The sequence below is a fragment of the Pavona decussata genome, unplaced genomic scaffold (assembly GCF_977016875.1).
Source record: "Pavona decussata unplaced genomic scaffold, jaPavDecu1.1 SCAFFOLD_26, whole genome shotgun sequence".
NCBI classification, from domain to species: domain Eukaryota; kingdom Metazoa; phylum Cnidaria; class Anthozoa; order Scleractinia; family Agariciidae; genus Pavona; species Pavona decussata.
In genome coordinates, this window is record NW_028145449.1 from 3,250,654 (window position 1) to 3,270,643 (window position 19,990).

The 19,990-nt window shown below is 38.3% G+C and overlaps 3 protein-coding genes across 3 annotated transcripts; all 3 read right to left on the reverse strand.

Moving 5' to 3' along the window:
* LOC146485562 (melanocyte-stimulating hormone receptor-like) lies at positions 1-1,578 on the reverse strand. The gene has a single exon (XM_085103313.1). It carries the CDS (start codon positions 1,489-1,491, stop codon positions 574-576), a length of 918 nt encoding a protein of 305 aa, XP_084959439.1. The 5' UTR covers positions 1,492-1,578; the 3' UTR covers positions 1-573.
* Positions 1,579-6,192: 4,614 nt separating this feature from the next.
* Positions 6,193-7,110, reverse strand: LOC146485563 (melanocyte-stimulating hormone receptor-like). The gene has a single exon (XM_085103213.1). It carries the CDS (start codon positions 7,108-7,110, stop codon positions 6,193-6,195), a length of 918 nt encoding a protein of 305 aa, XP_084959339.1.
* An 11,581-nt stretch (positions 7,111-18,691) lies between these two features.
* LOC146485564 (uncharacterized protein KIAA1958 homolog) lies at positions 18,692-19,456 on the reverse strand. The gene has a single exon (XM_085103236.1). It carries the CDS (start codon positions 19,454-19,456, stop codon positions 18,692-18,694), a length of 765 nt encoding a protein of 254 aa, XP_084959362.1.
* Between the last annotated feature and the right edge of the window lie 534 nt (positions 19,457-19,990).

Sequence of the window (19,990 nt, forward strand, 5' to 3'; positions counted from 1 at the left end):
CCGATTCACACGTTGAAATTCAAAACTTTTTGTGTTAGCACCTCTTCTTGTATTTTCCAATTCAAGTAAAGCTTTGGTAAATCCTTTTAATTTTAAGTTTTCCTGTCGACTACAAGTCTCCAAACACAGCAGTTTTCTGTGTATGTCGTCGACGTTAAGGCTTTATCACTTGGTCTACGAATTGACAGTTTTAATTCAGGTTCCTTCTTTCCCCAAACATGTCACCTCGCTGTGCAGTACATTTACTGCAAAATTCAGTTCTTTCATTTCAGTCATCAGGTCGGATAACCTACATATCACTAAAATTAATTTTGATACCGAGGTCTTCCATAACCATATCTCAGTTGTCAGATGTTTTAGGCGAAGAAGACGACTCTTTAAATGTCTTGTCCACAGAGGAAGACTCCGCCCAACAGATCAAAAAAATAGTATTTCTTGATCCTTCCTTTTTGGCGTACGAAATGATCAGCGTTCAAATTCGACGTCAGGTTAACAGAGCTTTATGTTATTCAAGGCATTTAGCTTAATAAGTCCCAATTCAAATTCACATTAACAAGGCATCTTTATTCCATCTTAATTCTCGGTGATGCAAAATATTTTATGCACTGTGCTTTTCATAATTTGACGAATTTCTCGATATCTCCAGCAGTAAACTACAGGATTTAACGACGAATTGAGAAGAACGAAGAAAAATGTGACGTACTCGGCCAACCAAAATGAACTTTGAGCGCGGTCTGTTGTTAAGAATATAGCAGAGCAGAAATATGGAAGATAACATGCGAAGAAAATTACGTAGAAGTACACAGTATTAAAAGCGGACTTTTTCTCACGGATTATTTCCCTTGCTTGCGCATTTTGATGTTGAAGTTGACTGTTCATTTGATTCTGATGATATCTTGCAACTCTGTAAATGCGAATGTACGCTACTGTTGTCAAGAGAATTCCAACAAATTCAATGATCACAACTACCAAAGCATTGTGTATATCAAGCGAAATGAACAGAGAAGCAGCGGAGGCACTTGTGAGCCATAATGATACTAAGGCTATTATGATACGCTTTGAAGTGACAAGTTCCTGGTATCGTAGATGAAGAGTAATAGCGAGGAGTCTATCGACAGCAATGGCGGTTACATTCAGAAACGACGTGCCAACGAGAAGAATTAAAGAGAAATAACAAACAGTTAAAATTGTTGGACAGAGTAAGTCAAAGTTATGTCCTCCACTCGCTGCGACCCTCAACACCACTGCGAGCATTAACTGAGCGAACAATCCCACGGCAAGATCAGAGACAGCAAGACTCAGGAAAAACTTTTTTATATTAGCGGGAATCGATGAGGCTTTCAACAGGGCGCGAATAACAAGAATATTTCCAAACGTTGCCACGGGAGAAAAAATAAAGTTTAACACACACAACGAGTACACAGCAGTACCATGAAACTTAACAAGTTGTCCAAGTCCCTTCAAATTGTAATCGCAGATTTCTTCGGCCATGGTGAACTTAATGATTCAGATCCAGCGATATGTTTCACAATATGTGTGGTGCCCGTATTTGTTTGTAGCTCTAATGAGAGTCATAACCGACACCTGTAAGCTAACGTCATGAAATAAGGAATCAATACAACTGTATACTGCGTTTTGTATAAAATGAACTTAAATAAGTGCGCTTTATTGGTTTATTAAACAAGTCCATTTATGTATGCATGCAAATTTGGTAAATTTTCCGAAGGAGAAAACATTTGCCTACGGATCTTGTTTTGACAACAGCTTCTACTTCCTCCAAATACATGTCGTCTGTTTGTAACTCTCTTCAAACGTAGACACTGATACTATGAACGGAATATTTAACAATTATTCCATGAGCGTGCGTTGGATATGAGATGGTAAATAGCCGACGAGGCGCGAAGAGCCGAGTTGGCTATAACTAATCTCATATCCAACAAGCGCGAATGGAATAATTGTTTTATTAGATTCTCTACGTTTGGACATTGCTGTTGAAGTTTACTGAATTTTTAAAGTTTAAGAAAATTTTTTTTTTTCAAATTTAAACGACCGGATGTTGAGACAACCTCCGACCAAAGCGCGCGAAACCTAATGATCACATGACACGCGCAGCGCTTTGCAAACGGAGTTGAATGAAAAATCGAAAGCGAAGAAAATCGGACACAGTCGGACATCTAAAATTCAATAAAAATTAAATGTACGAATTATAACCTTTCTGAGACTAGCATTCAAGTGCTTTTGAAGTTCCCGCTGAGCGAGAAGCGTAATAGTTGTGCACATTTGAGCAAATGTTCTGCTGTGGGGTGCCGAGCGAAGGAAGAGATCAGGGCAAGGACGGCTTTTTTCATGCTGCACTGAATTCCTCGCGGACGGTTTAAAACACTTTAGGCAAGTCCATGTGTACGAGGTACAACCTCACTGAGACAAGCATTCAGTGCAAGTTTTTAAACTTCAAGCTTATTTGAGAAGCGTAAGAGCTGTGCACATTAGTGCAAATGTTTTGCTGAGTTTTCCGAGCGATGGAAACGCAGATTATGGCCGCCGCTCGTACGGATTTCATAGATGAACCATCTGAAGTCCTCGTAAATTCGTAAAAACATAAAGGCAGGCATGAAGCTCTTCCAGAGAAATTTCTTCGATTGGCTTTAACCTCTTACCGCCAGGATTTGCAAGCCAGCCTGAAATTTTTGAAGGTAACCGGTTGTTATTGTTGTTGTTATGTGATCTAAAAAATCGTAAAATCTTGCAATTTTGAAGATTTTAAAGGAAACTTCAGAGTTACGTACCATTAAATAGTGCCATACCGAACTTTGTGGCTTTTATTGTTGTTATATTGAGATGGCATTGTTTAGTATTTCTTTCGATTTCTTTTTTTTTTCCCTGCATTTTATTGAAGAAACTTTTGCTTCCCGCCGGCTTAGCGACACCTGGGGCTTATGTTTTCCATATAAGGTCAAACTACGGTATCTGAGCTGATAACCGAGATTTAGTGAACCAATCAGAACGCTAGAAATGCAACATCCGAGGCTGAGAATTTAATAATAATAGATAAAGTGACGATGTGTTCCATCGAAACATGTCTTGTATAAGATCTAAAAACTGTCGTTGTCTATTTTTAAAATAGAGAAAATTATTTGTTTCGCGATAGATAAAAGTAAAGGTATGATTATGTAAGGTTACGATGGTTCTTAACCCTTTTTTGGCGTTTTTTTTTTATCAAAAGTCTCTTCCATGATTGACTCCTGTACAGGTCATTATACCGCTCGGGTCAGTAATCGCTTCAGTTTGGTTACACAAGGGATCCTGTTTATTGTCGAGCATCTGCTCCTTTTGTAACTCATGGGGTTTCTAATATGTGAAATTACTCACGTTCGGCTTGTGAGTCCATACATTAAAATGTTTTTCCATTACTCAGGTGTGTATTTAACTTGAAACCCATCTTTTGTTCGGTAAATAAAGAGCAAGTCCCCCTTATTTCGAAATAGGAGGAGCATAAATACTAAACATTGATGAAAGGCTCTGTGAAGAATCAATATTAATGTTGTTTCCAATAGGTCTTAGTTCTTTTACTCAGCCATTTATACATGTAAATGATCTGGTCTTAGCGCCCCCTTGATGTGTATTTGTAAATAGCGCTCTAGAAGTAATAAATAATTATTATTATTATTATTATTGTTATTATTATTATTATTATTATTATTATTATTATAATTATTATTATTATTATTATTATTATTATTATTATTATTATTATTATTATTATTATTATTATTAAGCATCCTTCGAAAAGAAATCCAATCCCGGCTTAATTTGGTGGCATCAGAACTGATATGACGGTTATAAACTTTGAAAAATATTCGGAAGCTGTTAACCCACATATGCATATCAAGCGGCATATATTCGGCGCATGTGCACACACACAGATATGATGCAGAAAAAAAGTGTTATTTTCATAACAATTCAATGCGGCGATATTGAATTGCAATGCATTGTGGGGCGTTCAGGCTATGGCCGGTAAAAAGACAAAGAGTCTTCGTTTGGGATTCTGAATTTGTTAGGGGAGAAAGTCCAAAAGCATGGAATTGTCTTGGTGGAACAGTGGAAAAAACTATGCGTTGTCCTGGCTAGAAGCGAGTAATAAGAAAAACAAAACAAGTGAGAAGTTTTGGATTTAAGTGAAAAAAATGAAATTAATTAATTTTGGGACAAAACTGACTCTGCAATACACGGTTTTAGCCCTTTTTTCAGCCCATCATATTCTGATCACGGGTTCCCTGCTAAAAGTGAAGTACAAACTTTCATCGCTTAAACTACCTGTTTCTTTCTTAGATGTAACGAGGTTGATTCTATTAAAAACTAAGAGTTTTCTTGCAGCCCCTGGGAGTTGCGTGAGTCTTAGCACAGGGCCCCCACTCAAATTATGTGGCTAGTGTGTAAGGCCCTTTCTGGTTTCTAACGCTACGTGTGTTGAGATCACGAATTCCTGTTATATTAAAGATAAAAATTTCATTAAAGCAACCATTTTTCAATAAACTAAATTAAGGCTATTACAAAGGTTGGCGTGGATACCTTTAAGGAAAAAAAACTATTTTCAGCTATAAGTTCGTTTATTAATTGAGAAATTTAAAAACAGAAAACTTAAATCTTCAGAACTGCGCGAAGTTTCTTGGCCTGGCAGTGATATATAGTGTTCTAGCGTTTCGTATAAAAACAGCGCAAATGCACATTTTTTCCCCTGGAAACCACTTGCGAAAGGTTTGGAATATTTTTAATACTATATTCAACACTCTGTTGAATAGTAAGCGAGCATTGATCCCATGAGCACCAGGAGGGAGATATTAAGTGAATTCTTTCAGAAAGAACATACTGTATTAAAGAAAGTTTTTAGCGGCTTCTTTCAAATACACTGGAAGAACTCGAAAAATTGGCCAATATTTTCATGTTGTAATTCATTTTCATCCTGGCCATCTGCAACCAAAGATATTAATTAATACTAGCTTCTGCGCATTTAAGTAGGGTGACGGTTGACAAGACTCAAGCATTATTTTGACGTTTCCATCGATACAAATATATTTTCCGACCATTTAAAGTGACACTAAAAATAGCTAACATTAGAATCTATCGGCAAGTGGTGAAACTACTGTACACAACACAAGCAGATAGAAGGCGCAAAAACATTGAAATTCCCTCATACCTTTTGAGAGAACGAACAACTGCATTACGCAACATTCATTCCTCAAGCCCTTCACCAGAATTTAGTTCATTAAAGAATAAGGAGAAATCGTGAAATGTTAATTAAAAAAAATACGTCAACCAAAAAGAAGGAAGTGTCAAATACAAATTCAGTCTTAATGTGTTGCAACTTCCTAATTTGCATTTTAGAAGTAAACTAAATAATCGTAACAACGACCAGGATAAACTAACATTAAAAGAGTGTTAAAGTTAAAATTTTGATGTATTTACCACCAATATACAGTTTGGCAGTCTCAGATCAGAATTTCTTTCTGTTTTAACTTTAATTAGTGTCCTTGAGTTTTCGTCCACATTTGAGCACCCGTTCCCGATCAGAGGACCCTAGGAAAAGCACACTTGTTCTTTTTTCTTTCAGTCACTTGCCTACAGGCTTCGCTCACCCCGGTCCACAAAACTCCATAAACTCGGTTAGCAGCGCTTTTTAATTTTGAGTCTCTTGCGTAGCTTTGCTTCTACCTTCAAACTCAGTTTAAATTTTCCTGTCGACTGTAAATTTCCAAATACCGACAACAGTGTTCTGCGAGTGTCGTTGACGTTGCCTTTGGCTTCATCGGTCTGACTTTGCAGTTCCCTTATTTGTCTGCCCGTGGATTGACAGTTTTTACATGAAGTGAAGTTCTCGTTGAAAGTTTTTGTTTTAATCCAGACTCCTTATTCCTCAAAACAAGTCACCTTGGTTTGCAAACCTTTTGCTGCAAAATTTAGTTCTTCCACCAAAATTAATTTTGCTACCGAGGTCTTCCACGACGATATCTCAGTAGCCAGATGTTTTAGCCGAAGAACTCGACTCTTTAAATCTTTTCTCCGCTGGAGAAGACTCCGCCGAACTAGCTGTCCGAAGAAATAGTGTTTTTTCGGTCCTACCTTTTTGCTGTGAAAAATGATCAACGTTCAAATTCGACGTCAGCTTATATATAAACAAGACATCTTTATTCTATCTTAATTCTCGGTGATGCGGAATACTTTTTTTACTGTGCTTTTCATAATTTGACGAATTTCTCGATATCGCCAGCAGTAAACCACAGGATTTAACGACGAATTGAGAAGAACCAAAAAAATTGTAGCGTGCACAGCCAACCAAAAAGAAATTGGAGAGATATCCGTTACAAGCAAAATTGTAGAGCATAAATTTGGAAGATAACATGCGACAAAAATTACGTAGAAATACATAGCGTTTAAAGCGGCCTTTTTCTCACGGAATAGTGTCATTGCTTGCGCATTTTGCTGCTGAAGTTGGCTGTGAATTTGATTCTGATGATATCTTACAGCTCTGTAAATATGAATGTACGCTACTGTTGTCAAAAGAATTCCAACGAATTCACAAATAACCATTACAATAGCGCTTCCACTAGTAACAGCCACGAAAAGGGAAGCAGTGACAACACTTGCGATCCATATTGAAACCAAGGCTATTGTGACGCACCTTGAAGTGACAAGTTCCTGGTATCGTAGATGAAGAGTAATAGCGAGGAGTCTATCGACAGCAATGACGGTTGCATTCAGAAATGATGCGCCACCGAGAAGAAATAAAAAGAAATAACAAACAGTTAAAATTGTTGGACAGAGCAAGTCAAAGTTATGACCTCCATCCGCTGCCATCCTTAGCACCACTGCGTACATTAACTGGGCGAACAATCCCACAGCAAGATCAGTGACAGCAAGACTCAGGAAGAACTTCTTTATATTAGCGGGCATCGATGAGGCTTTCCACAGGGCACGAATAGCAAGAATATTTGCAAACGCTGCCACGGTAGAAAAAATAAAGTTTAACACACACAGCGAGGATAAAGCAGTCTCATAAAACTGCACAAGTTGCTTAAGTCCCTTTAAATGGTCATTGCAGAACTCTTCGGCCATGGTGAGCTTAATGATTCAGATCCGGCGATATGTTTCACAATATGTGTGGTGCCCCTTTTTGTTTGTAGCTCTAATGAGAGTCATAACCGACACCTGTAAGCTAACGTCATGAAATAAGGAATTAATACAACTGCATACTGCGTTTTGTATAATATAACCTTAAATAAGTGCGCTTTATTGGTTTAAACACGTCCTTTGATATCTTTATGCAAATTTGGTAAATTTTCCGACGGAGTAACATTTGTCTACGGCTCATGTTTCGACAACAGCTTCTACTTCCTCCAAATACATGCCGTCTGTTCGTAACTCTCTTCATACGTAGACAGTGATACTATGAGCAGAATATTAATAGATAAACTGACGATGTGTTCCATCGAAACTTGTCTTGTATACGATCTAAAAACTGTCGTTGTCGTTTTATAAAATAAAGGATATTATTTGTTTCGCGATAGATGAAAGTAAAGGTACGATTATGTAAGGTTAAAATGGTTAATTCCTTTTTTTTTTTGGCGTTTTTTCATAAAATGCCTCTTTCATAATTGACTCCTGTATCAGGTCATTACACCGCTCGCGTCAGTTCGGTTACATCAGGGACTCTGTTCATCGTCGATCATCCGCTCCTTTTGTCACTAATGGGGTTTATATTAGCTTCTAATAAGTGGAATCACTCACGTTCGTCTTGTTACTCCATACAGTAGAAGTTTGTCTAGGCTACAGGCGTGTATCTGAGAACTTGAAATCCTTTTTTTTTCGGTAAATAAAGAGCAAGCCTCTCTTATTTCGAGATGGGAGAAGCATATATAGTGAACATCAATGAAAGGCTATGTGAAAAATCGATATTAATGTTGTTTTCAATAGGTTTTAGTTCTTTTACTCAGTCAATTATACAAGTAAGCATCCTTCGAAGACAAATCCTTAATTTTGTGGCAAGAGAACTGAAATGACGGTTTTTACTTTGAAAATATTCTGAAATTGTTAATTCACATATGCAAATAAGGAGGTGTATGTTTGGCACATGTGCGACACGGACACAGATATGATGCAGAAAAATAGTATTATTTTCATAATAGTTCAATGGCGGCCATCTTGAATTGCAATGCATTGTGGGGCCTCAAGGGTATGGCCGGTAATAAAGCAACGAGGCTTTGTATGGGATTCTGTGAATTTCTTGTGGGAGAAATTTCAAAAACATGGAATTGTCTTGGTGCAACAGTGGAAACAACTCTGTGTTTTCTTGGCTGGAAGTGAGTAATAAGAAAAACAAAAAACTCGTGATGAAGTTTTGGTTTTAAATGAAAAAAAAACAAAAAACAAACAAACAAACAAACAAACAAATGAGAATTTTAAAAACTGCAAAAGCCGTGAACGAAGATCCTGCTTGCTTGTACGTTGGATCTCACAGGAGATCTAATCAGCCAAACTTGAAAAATAGACGATGAGAAGTCCAAAGACTACTGCAAAGCTGACACAACGTAATATATTTTAAAACAATATTTCGGCTGGCCAAACCAGCCTTCTTCAGGTTTAGATGTTACATAACATCTAAACCTGAAGAAGGCTGGTTTGGCCAGCCGAAATATTGTTTTAAAACAAACGAGCCTTTTATTTATTTTGTGATATAACTGACTGCGCAATACACGGTTTTAGCCTTTTTTTTTTTTTCCAGCCCATTATATTCTGATTACGGGTGCTCTGCTAAAAGTAAAGTACAAACTTTCATCGTTTATACTTGCTGTTCCTTTGATGGATGTAACGAGGTTGACTATTAAAAACTATGGCCCTGTTCAGACTAGGTGCCCGGGCACTGAAAATGACGTTGCTCACACTCCTTGGTGCCCAAGGAGCAATTGTGCTCTCGTACGTCAGTTTAGCGCCCGCCATTTTGTTTGCTGTATCGTATGGAGGCATGAGGAAAAAACGCGGGAACTGACAAAATCCTGTTCACACCAGTGCCCGTGCTCGGGAACGGTGCCCGAGTAATACCCTTGCTCGGGCACCGACAAAAAGCTCTGTTCAGACTAGTGCCCGTGCCCGAGAACCGGGAACGGGCACCTAGTCTGAAGAGTTTTCTTGCAGCGCTTTCGAATTGCGTGAGTCTTAGCACAGGGAAACCAACCAAACTGTGTGGCTAATGTGTAAGGCCCTTTCTGGTTTCTAGCCAACGCTACGTTTGTTCAGATCACCAATTCTTCTTATATCGAAGATAAAACTTTCATTAAAGGAACCATTTTTTAATAAACTGAATTAAGGCTATTCCAAAGGTTCGCGGAGATACTTTTAGGAAAAAATACTATTTTCAGCCAAATTAAAGTTGAATTATCAATTTAATAATTTAAAAAACGAAAAATGAAATCTTCAAAACTAGCGAGTAATTGAGTAAGACGACTTTTTAAATGAAAGATATTAACCATCGAGGTATGACAATCTCCAAAAGGCGTGAACTCTCCATTGAACTGTTTGTGGAAAAGAATTTCATCCAGAAGCTTCTATTTCTCTTTCGCATTTTTTGTTTTCTTGTCAAAAATTGTCGTTGACATGGGAAGGATTTTAACGTCCTGAAAAGTCCTAGGAGAAACCAAAGTCCTTGAACAGAAACCAGAGGGAAGCCAGGCCCACAAAAGAAGGAAAGAAGCAAATTTGGAAAAGATAAAAAAGAAAGTAGTCACAGGCAGTGACAAGAGCTCCTGGTTCGATCGATAATGAACTTCACAAATCGGAGAAGAATCTAGAAAGGAACAACGCGGTGCTTCACTTTCCTTTAGTTTTGCCCATTGCTGGCGATCATACGCGTCGCGTACACAAAGGTAAAACGAGGAGAACGTAGCCGCTATGTTTTTCACGCAAATTTCAATAGATTATTTTGCCACAAGTCTCTGCTGGGAGTCCCTACGTTGTTGTTCATAGGCTTGATCTCGTTGATAACTGCTGTAATAAGGTTTGAAAACTATGCAATTCAGTCTTTGGAGGCTAAATACTCACGTTTTCTGTTAAGGATAATCCCTGCATTTTCAAATTAAGCACTAGTGTATCTCGATTTACAAAATTTTCCTCACATATTATATATAAATAGACCAAAGTTTGTCACGCGTTTGGGAAATTTAAAATGGCTTTTTTATGCATATCGTCCCAGCTAGTGACAGTCATCGAGTAATATTCCATCAATCTTTACATGGGATTTCCTCAGTAACCGATGGGAATCCAGTTTGTTTGGATCCCTGGCATTAACGTGAGGGCTGGTAATTCAGTAAAAGAACACACGTCATTTTGCGTTTCATGGCTGGTGCTCGGCTACGAAAGCAAAACTTTAAAGTAGTGTTATTTTGAGATTTTAAAGTTTTTCGGCTTTACAACATGTTTTACAGTGATATATCGTTTTCTAGTGGTCCTATAAAAACAGCGCAAATACACATTATTATTATTAATATTATTATTATTATTATTATTATTATTATTATTATTATTATTAATATTGTTATTATTTTATTTGTTTTTTTGTGAGAACCACCTGCGAAAGTTTGGAATATTTTTAATACTTTATTCAACACTCAGGGCTGGCAGCTACCTTTGATCTTGCCGCTTTTCGGAAAGTGATGATCGCCCCAGAAAAAAAATCTGTCAATCATTCGAAAACCGTAATGAGCATGCGCGAAATGCGAAGGATTCATAGCTATTTTGTCTGTGGCGACTCGACGGTGGAAAACTCATTCGTATTAAGTCATTGTTACTTTACTGTCAGCATGTTATTTTGCGGTAGTACGAAGTTTGAACACTGCGATTAATCAAGACCGCTGGAATGAGGTGCCAGCTTTGTTTTAGGTTAGTAGAGTCGTCAGCAATGAAATTGCGAGCGACATGTTTTCAGCGAGTGTATGTGGTAAAGAATATGATTTGTAATGTAGCGAACGATTATGGTTTTCGTCGTCTCAGGAAGATATTGTACTTCGACAAAATAGTAGAGTTCAATTTCGATTCTTGTTCAGTTCTGAAGAAACTAAAAGCCACGCAGTGTTTCACGACTGTCATCGCGAAAGTCCAGAATGTAAGCTTATTTCTCAAGATCGGCTTGGAACTTTAATGTAAGCTTATTAAAAGTATTTGTCCCACATTTTATGCGTATCAACTATTGAAAGCGTCGTTACGAATGAAACAGCATGTTTATTTTATGGAATTCTCCCTCTGTTTAAATGTTGCGTGACGACAGTTATTCCTGTAAGTTGAATTTTAATGCACAAATTGTTTAAATGCATACACAAGGAAAACGGCTTGAGTCCTTAAGAAATTTTTAGACGAGAAAATTTTGCAACTGGAAAGGATAGCTGATAAAGATCTCAGAAGAAGATTGCTCAACATTATTGTGAATAGAGCTCCCAGGTTTGTATGAGCGGTTGCAAGGGTGTTTGTCTCTTGTCTGTATGGGCAGATTAACTTACGTGGAAAGACATTCAGGTCCTTATTCTCTCGTGCAAAAAATTGGGAAGTTGAGTTCAGTAGCACCGGGTGAACAATGTACTGGTACACTGAGATCTTGCAGAAACCACATGCCTGTGCAGAAACCCATGGAAGGTGCATGTAAATATTATTGTATTACTTGTCACCCTTTACAATACAGATGTCCATGAACACCTGTATCGGTATGGTGGTTTTTCCCCCATTGGTGGATGCCAAAATGGGGCTACTGGGAATACATCCTAAAACCCAACTGCAAGGGAGATACAGTACCAAATAGATCCCGGGATGGTAAATCAACCATGGTTTCTCTATGTATTGAACAGCCATTTCAAAGAAGACAATCTAAATTATCACCCCTTGATTACTGAAGTGTTTCTAGCAACTCGAGGATTAACCCAGCTGACCACATTACTCTGCAGTATAATTATGTCATCAAAACATGACAATATACATCAGAACTGTAACATATTGCAATACTGTTTAATTGGTACATGTTGTGTAACATAGTCAAGTGTAATTGGCATATTGTAAATAATTATTATGCAATTACTGCACATTTTCACACACTTGCACAGTGTAATGACTGGCTGGAGTATTGCTGCGCCCTGCCTCTTTTATGTTCCAGTTCTCACCCCAGAGGTATGACAGACAAAATCTAAATTAATGAAAGATAACTTCACCTCTTTAAAATGATGAGATTTATTACCAAGCATACATAATAAATTCAAAAGTCAATATTTGTGGCTCACTTGGCAAAGTTGAAGAGCAAAATGCTGCTAACATCACCTCTCAACTGCTCACCATTTAAAAGAGATTAGAGAAGAAAAATCTGTTGTTGAGAGTATGACAGTAACATTTTAACTTAAGCAAAACAGAAAATTAGATCACCAGAACCTCCACAGTTTGTTGACTCCCAGTGTGTAGTTGCTGTAAAGGGAGGAGATTCTACAGTGTACTTAAATGAAAAAATCTATAGGGAAGGTAACGATAAAGTGGAATGGAAGAAGTCTTACTGGTCTAGCCCTGTGAACTATGTGGGTCAGCTAGTCGTTGGTTACAGTATTTTCGTTTTTCGCTGCAGAATTTGCATACGTGACCCCTCTTGATGACCAAACTTCAGGTAAAAGAGAGACCGAAACTTTCCTGTGATGTTTGGACGTCGAATAGCCAAATTGTTTGCGAATCCGCACAGACGCGCCTTCACATAAAATCGCCGCCTTGTTTGTTTATCAAAAAATAAGTACTTAGTCTCGCTCGGCCAAATTTCTTAAATGGGGCGATCATGCAAACTCGGATCCAGGCCTCGCTGCTGAGCCCCTATGCTCAGTTGAATAGTAAGCGAGCATTGATCCCATGAGCACCGGGAGGGAAATATTAAGTGATTTCTTTCAGGAAGAGCATACTATATTTAAAAAGTTTTGAGCGGCTTCTTTAAAATAGACCGGAAGACCTCGAAAAATTGGCATTTTTTTCAAGTTGTAATTCATTTTCATCCTGGCCATCTGCAACCGAAGATATTAATTAACACTAGCTTCTGTGCACTAGTGGGGTGACTGTTGACAAGGCTCAACCATTATTTTTACTTTTCCATCGATAAAAATGTATTTTGCGATCATTGAAAGTGACACTAAAAATAGCTAACATTTGAATCTATCGGCAAGTGGTGAAAGTACGGCAAACTATACAAGGAGAAAGAAGGCAAAAAAACATTTAAATTTCCCCATACATTTTGAGAGAACGATCAACTGCCTTCCGCAATATTCATTCCTCAAGCCCTTAAATTAAACAATAAGGAGAAATCGTGAAATGTTAATTTAAAAAGACATAACCCAAAAAGAAGGGAGTGTCAAATGCAAATTCAGTCTGACTGTGTTGCAACTTCCTTATATATTTACATTCTAGAGAGAAACTAAATAATCGTAACAACGACCAGGATAAACTAACATTAAAAACGTGTTAACATTTTGACATATTTACAACTAATGTACAGTATGGCAGTCTCTGATCAGAATTTCTGCACAGCAATGATCATTTTTAACTATCCCCACTAATTTTAAGCTTTCGTATTTGATGCACCGCATTAAATATGTGCTTTTACACTAACTAGTTTTAACTTTAATTAGTATCCATGAGTTCTCGAACACATTTGAGCACCCGTTCCCGATATGAGGATCCTAGAAAAAGCAAACTTGTTCTTCTTCCTTTCAGTTATTTGCCTACAGGCTTCTCTCCACCCGGTGCACAAATATCCATTAAGTCGGTTGGCAGCGCTTTTAATTTGCAGTCTCTTGGGTAGCTTTGGTTCTACCTTCAAACTCAGTTCAAACTTTCCTGTAACTGTAAGCCTCCAAATACCAGTAACAGTTTGCTGCGAGTGTCGTTGGCGTTGCCTTTGGCTTCATCGGTTTGAGCCTGAGTTTGCAGTTCCCTTATTTAACTGTCCGGGAATTCACACTTTTCACATGGAATTGAAGTTCTCGTTAAAAGTTTTTGTTTTAAATATACACTCCTTATTCCTCAAAACAGGTCACCTTGGTTTGCAGTCATTTTGCTGCAAAATTCAGCTCTTCTGTTTTAGTCTTCAGGTCGGATAACCTAGATATCACTAAATCAGTTTTGGTACCGAGGTCTTCCGTGACCATATCTCAGTGGCCAGATGTTTTAGCCGAAGAACACGACTCTTTAAATCTCTCTCTCCACTGGAGAAGACTCCGCCGAACTCATCGGAGATATAGTATTTCTCGGTCCTCTCTTTTTGCTGTGCAAGATGATCAACCTTCAAATTCGACGCCATATCATCAAAGCTTCGCGTCATTTAAGTCACTCAGCTTAATAACTCGAATGCACATTCGAATTAACGAAGCATCCTTATTCAATCTTAAGTCTCGGTGATGCGGAATAATTTCTTCACGCTGCTTTTCATAATTTGGCGAATTTCTCGATGTCGCCAGCAATAAACTACAGGATTTAACGACGAATTGAGAAGAACGATAGAAGCTGCAGCATGAATAGCCAACCAAAAAGAAATTTGTGAGCTATCCGTTATCAACAATATTGAAGAGCATAAATTTGGAAGATAACATGCGACAAAAACTACGTAGAAAAGCACAGCATTGAAGGCGACCTTTTTCTCTCGGAATAGTTTCATTGCTGGCGCATTTTGATGCTGAAGTTGACTGTGGATTTGATTCTGATGATGTCTTACAACTCTGTAAATATGAATGTACGCTATTGTGGTCAAGAAAAGTCCAACAAATTCATTAATAAAAATCACCATGGCGCCTCGACTATTAAAAGCTACGAAAAGGGAAGCAACGACTCCACTTGTTAGCCATATTGATACCAAGGCTATTATGACGCGCCTTAAAGTGACAACTTCCTGGTAGCGTAGATGAAGAGTAATAGCGATCAGTCTATCGACGGCAATGGCGGTTACATTCAGAAATGATGCGCAAGCGAGAAGAGACAAAGAGAAATAACAAACAGTTGAAATTGTTGGACAGAGTGATTCAAAGTCATGGCCACCATTCGCTGCCATTCTTAGCACCACTGCGTACATTAATTGGGCGAACAATCCCACGGCAAGATTAGAGACAGCAAGACTCAGGAAGAACTCCTTTATATTAGCAGGCATCGATGAGGCTTTCCACAGGGCTTCTCAAACTCATTAATAATTCATGCAGTCAAAAGCCAATAAATGACCTCCATTTCGGTCAGGTGGATGAATCTTGATACCCCAATGAAACACCAGATGAAACACCACCAGGTTTTCATCTGAGATGAAACATGTTTTTCATCTGAGATCAAACATTTGCATTTTAATGAGATTAATTTCTTATTGTTTCATTTGAGAAGACATGTCAAAAACTCGGGCTTCGTGCTTTATCACGGGTTCCAAATACCTCGAAACAGATGAAAGCACTCGGCCTGCGGCCTCGTGCTTTCATCTGTTTCTCAGTATTTGGAACCCGTGATAAAGCACTCGCCCTCGTTTTTGACATATTACATGAAAAGCAAGAATATTTCCAACCGTTGCCACGGGACAAAAAAAAAAGTGTAATACACACAATGAGAGCAGGGAAGTCCTGTGAAACTGAACAAGTTGTCCCAGTCCATTTAAATGGTAGCTGCAGAACTCGTCGGCCATGGTGAACTTAATGATTCAGATCCGGCAATTTTTGATATCTGTTTGTAGCTCAAATGTGAGTTATGCTTACCAATCGATTGCTGTAAGATAACTGCATTAAATAAGGTATTAACAAAACTACATACTGCGTTTCGAGTAAAGTGACCTTACGCGAAAACGCAGTTCTTATTGGTTTAATCTCTGGCTTCTATATCTTTATGCAAATACCTCAAAAATTCTGAGTGTTAGTGCGTCTTTCTTTAAAATTTACAAAAACGTTCTTGACGTTTTTTAAACTGTAAATCTTAAAAGATTACTCCAAATAGGAATATGTCGTTTATAAAAAAAAAAAAACTGCTTGTTGCTTTTTGTCGGCAAGTCTCTTAAAACAAAGAGAATAATTATTGTGGAAGAGCAGACAATGAATGAAGAGTTTTCAATCGAATATGTCACACATACAATTAAAAACTGTCGCTTTCTTTTTGTTAATTGGAGAATATTGTCGTTTTGTTAATCGTTGGGTTGTTATCATCCGTTGCATGCGTGTGGGCTTCTTTTCATAAAATGTTTCTTTCATAATTGACTATTGTGTTGTCATTGCACCACTCGCGTCAGTGAATGCGTCAGTCAATTGCATGATGGACCCTGTTTATCGCCGAATATCTGCTCCTTTTGGGACTCATGCGATCATGATGCTTCTAATACGTGGGATCACTCACGTTCAGCTAGTGACTTCATACAGTAGAAGTTTTTCTTGGCCACAGGCGTGTATCTGAGAACTTAAAATCCACCTTTTGTTCGGTAAATAAAGAGCAAGTCTCACTTATCTTGAGATGGGCGGAGCTTAAAAACTGAACATCAATAAAAAGCTACGTGAGGAATCAATATTAATGCTGCTTAACCAATAGGTCTTAGTTGTTTTACTCATCCATGTATATAAGTAAGTATCTTTCGAAAAGTAATCCTTAATTTGGTGGCATCAGAAATAATATGACGGTTATTAACTTTTAAAAATATTCTGAAGCTGTTAACCACATATGCAAATTAGGCGGCATATATTCGGCGCATGTGCAGCACGGACACAGATAATATATAGGAAAACAGTATTATTTTCATAACAATTCAATGGCAGCCATGCTGAAATGCAATGCATTGTGGGGCGTCGAAGGTAAAGCCGGTAAACAGACGAGTCTTTGTATGGGATTCTTTGAATTTCTTGGCAAAAACAGTCCAAAGCTATAAAATTTTCTTGGTGAAAATCCCGTTATATCCTGATTAAGATTTCCCTGCTAAAATTGTATTCAGAGTTTTCTTGCAGTGCTTTGGAAGTTGTGTGAGTCTTAGCACAAGGCACCCACCCAAACTGTGTAGCTAATATTCAAAAAGATACCGGGATAAACTGCACTTCAAAATATTTTAAGCAAGCAAGAAAAAGAAGGAAGGAAGGAAGGAAGGAAGGAAGGAAGGAAGGAAAGAGGGAAGAAGAAATTAGATAAATAAATAAATAAATAAATAAATAAATAGATAAATAAATAAATAAACAGCCATTTGTGGGTCATTTTACAGCAACAAAAACTAAATACGGATCAGTTGATTTCACGTTTATTTTTATATTATTATTTATGCTACGTTTTTATTTACTCCTTCAACAATGTAAGGCATAAACGAATTTCCTTTGTGTAACTTATTATCATGCATACAATTGTTACTTATATTTCTTTCTTGTTCTGCATTTCGGCGTACATTTTTTTTTTTTACTTTTCTTTCATGATATGAAATTGCACTGTTGTGCCGCAGCCAATATCAAGTTCACGAGTAAAGAAATTGTTTCGCTGTCCAACAAATGTTCATTTAGTTCCTGCTTAAGACGTGTTGCATAATTACTTACACTCTACATATTAGTTCGAACTGAAAAAAAAAAATAATAAAGAATAACCTCTTACTAACCGAGCGCGAGGGCCGTACTGGGGAATATTGGCCCGAGGTCGTGACAGTACGGACCGAGCGCAGCGAGGTCCGTACAAAAACGACCGAGGGCCAATATTCTTCAGTGCGGCTCGAGCAAGCTAGGTTAGTAAGTAGTTTATTATATGGCATCATTTCTTTGGCCAAACGGACACTTCCGGTTGTTTCATTCAAGTCAACTTCCGGCGTGATGTCAGCGATGTGAGGGATTTTTCCCGCTTTTGATGATCATGACGCGAGCATCACAGAAACGAAAAGAACGATTTATAACACGAGTTCTAAAACACTTGTGTGGTTTATTTTATGCTGAAAAGATCAAGCATCTGCTGACTTAAGAAAGGGAAAAAATCACAAAACAGGAAATCAGCGGAATTTGAAAATGTAAAGTTTACAGAGTAAAAAAAAACTGACTTCTTGTGAGAAGAAAGGTCGACAGTCAATCATCGTCGTCACTTTCAATAACAAGTCGACGCTTTTTTTCGGTCTGTACAAATTTCACATTTCCATGAAAGATCTGGAAAGTGCAGCCACTGATGGAACCAATGTTAGCTCCTGCAAAGACCGGAGCGGCGGAGGATAGTAGTGGATCCACGCTAGACTTCATCATGGAATTTACGGCCGTGCTGGTTAAGGCGTTTTCACTGGAAGAACACGAGGCCATTTGAAGGTCTTGAACACTTGAAACCGTCGATTCTTCACTACCGGAATGGGCCCTGCTGAGTGTTAACGACATTCTTCTTTGATGAGTGGAGCTTGCCGACTTGTACGACTGGAGACTTTCCGTGTTTTTGTGGCCACTGAGCTGAGCAACAAAGTTCTCGGGAATATCAGCATCGAGCAGCCTGGAGATACACGTTTTACGCACTGAGTGGTTGGTAATTTGTTTTCCCTCTCTTTGAAGACCAGCTTTTTGGGCTGCTGTGGACAACAATTTCCCGATTTCATTCTTTCCGAGAGGCGACTTCATGTACCAAACATTATCTTTCGAGCTTCTATTATGCCGTACTGCTAAATAAAATGGGGACTCTGGTTTGTTCATTTCTACTGGTCTGTGGCGTTTGGTTGAAAAGCCCTTCGGTGACCTTTTTCTTGACCATGACGAGTCTTCGTGCCTCGTTCTGCAAGCCAAACAAGCATTTCTCCACCATCTTTATCTTCTTGGAGCTGAACATCTCCCCAGCGCAGCTTTCGGCTTTCGTCTCTCGCCCGAAAACCGAAGTGAAGAGACAAGAGCCACCAAACTGTTCGCTGCAGCGAAACTGGATTGTGATCACCAAATTCTCCTTTTTTAAAGAGAGCATCTTCTTCATCGTCTTCGAGTACCGTGGCAGCTTGCGGTTTGTTACCTTTACCGTGTTCATGAACAAGCGACTTGCGTTTCGCAGAGAGAACTTTCCTCGACTTTGCAAAGTCCTTGTCCTTCAATATGTTAACTGAAGAACCTTTCTCACTTAAATATCTTTGGATACTTCGTTGAAAACCAGATATGGTGTCTGGTTCGTACTCTTCTCCATTTTTCTTCTGGATATTCATGAAGAACTTGCACAGGAGGTGGTCAAGTTCGGGCGCAGGTAAGCTTTCGACCGTTTTTCCACTCATGCCAATTGTTTCCATGTAGCGGGAGAGAGTGTTCATGTCCGTTGTAGTTTTCTTGGTAGTATTGGCACTTTTCTGGTTCTTAATAAAGCCTTCTATTTCCTCTTGGCTCTCGCTTATGCGGTTTGCCTCGATGCTCGTCTCATCGAAGTCTTTGTCTGGATAATAAAACTCACTTGGCGAGTGTTCGAATTCTTCGTCGTCTTCCATGTTGTCAGTTAGACTCAAACTAAGAAACAGTTACTTTTTAAAATTATATTTTGCTTTTACCAAGGATTTTAACGCATTTTTTCTTACTTTTTGTGTTTCGCGCGGCTTTGAATTTCCCGGGAGCAAAAAAAATACACAAACGGACCGTTTCCATGGTAATGGTCCGTACTGTAAAATCCCGACCGAAAATTAGCCAATGAGAGCGCACCATTTGACCTAAGAATTGCTTGCCATATAATAAAGCATCCTTATTCCACCTTAACTGTCGGTGATTCGCAGTATCTTTTTCACTGTGCTTTTTATAATTTGACGAATATCTCGATATCGCTGGCAGGCAAGCATTGCTGGCTATGTAATCTTTTAACAGACACCTAATATGATCTCATGATGCATTGTTCGATCGCGTTCTTGTATAAACAAACTCAATTTGCCGCAAATTTTCGAAATGAATTTAGCCGGAATTTACATTAAATTTGACTCCTCTGTGCCCTCAGTTCTCTGTAGAGAATTCCTATGTTGTTGTCCATTGCTCGA

What these genes read in the sequence shown, in the direction of transcription:
- LOC146485562 (XM_085103313.1), bottom strand. Translation starts at nt 1,491, where the DNA reads ATGGCCGAAGAAATCTGCGATTACAATTTGAAGGGACTTGGACAACTT.
- LOC146485563 (XM_085103213.1), bottom strand. Translation starts at nt 7,110, where the DNA reads ATGGCCGAAGAGTTCTGCAATGACCATTTAAAGGGACTTAAGCAACTT.
- LOC146485564 (XM_085103236.1), bottom strand. Translation starts at nt 19,456, where the DNA reads ATGGAAGACGACGAAGAATTCGAACACTCGCCAAGTGAGTTTTATTAT.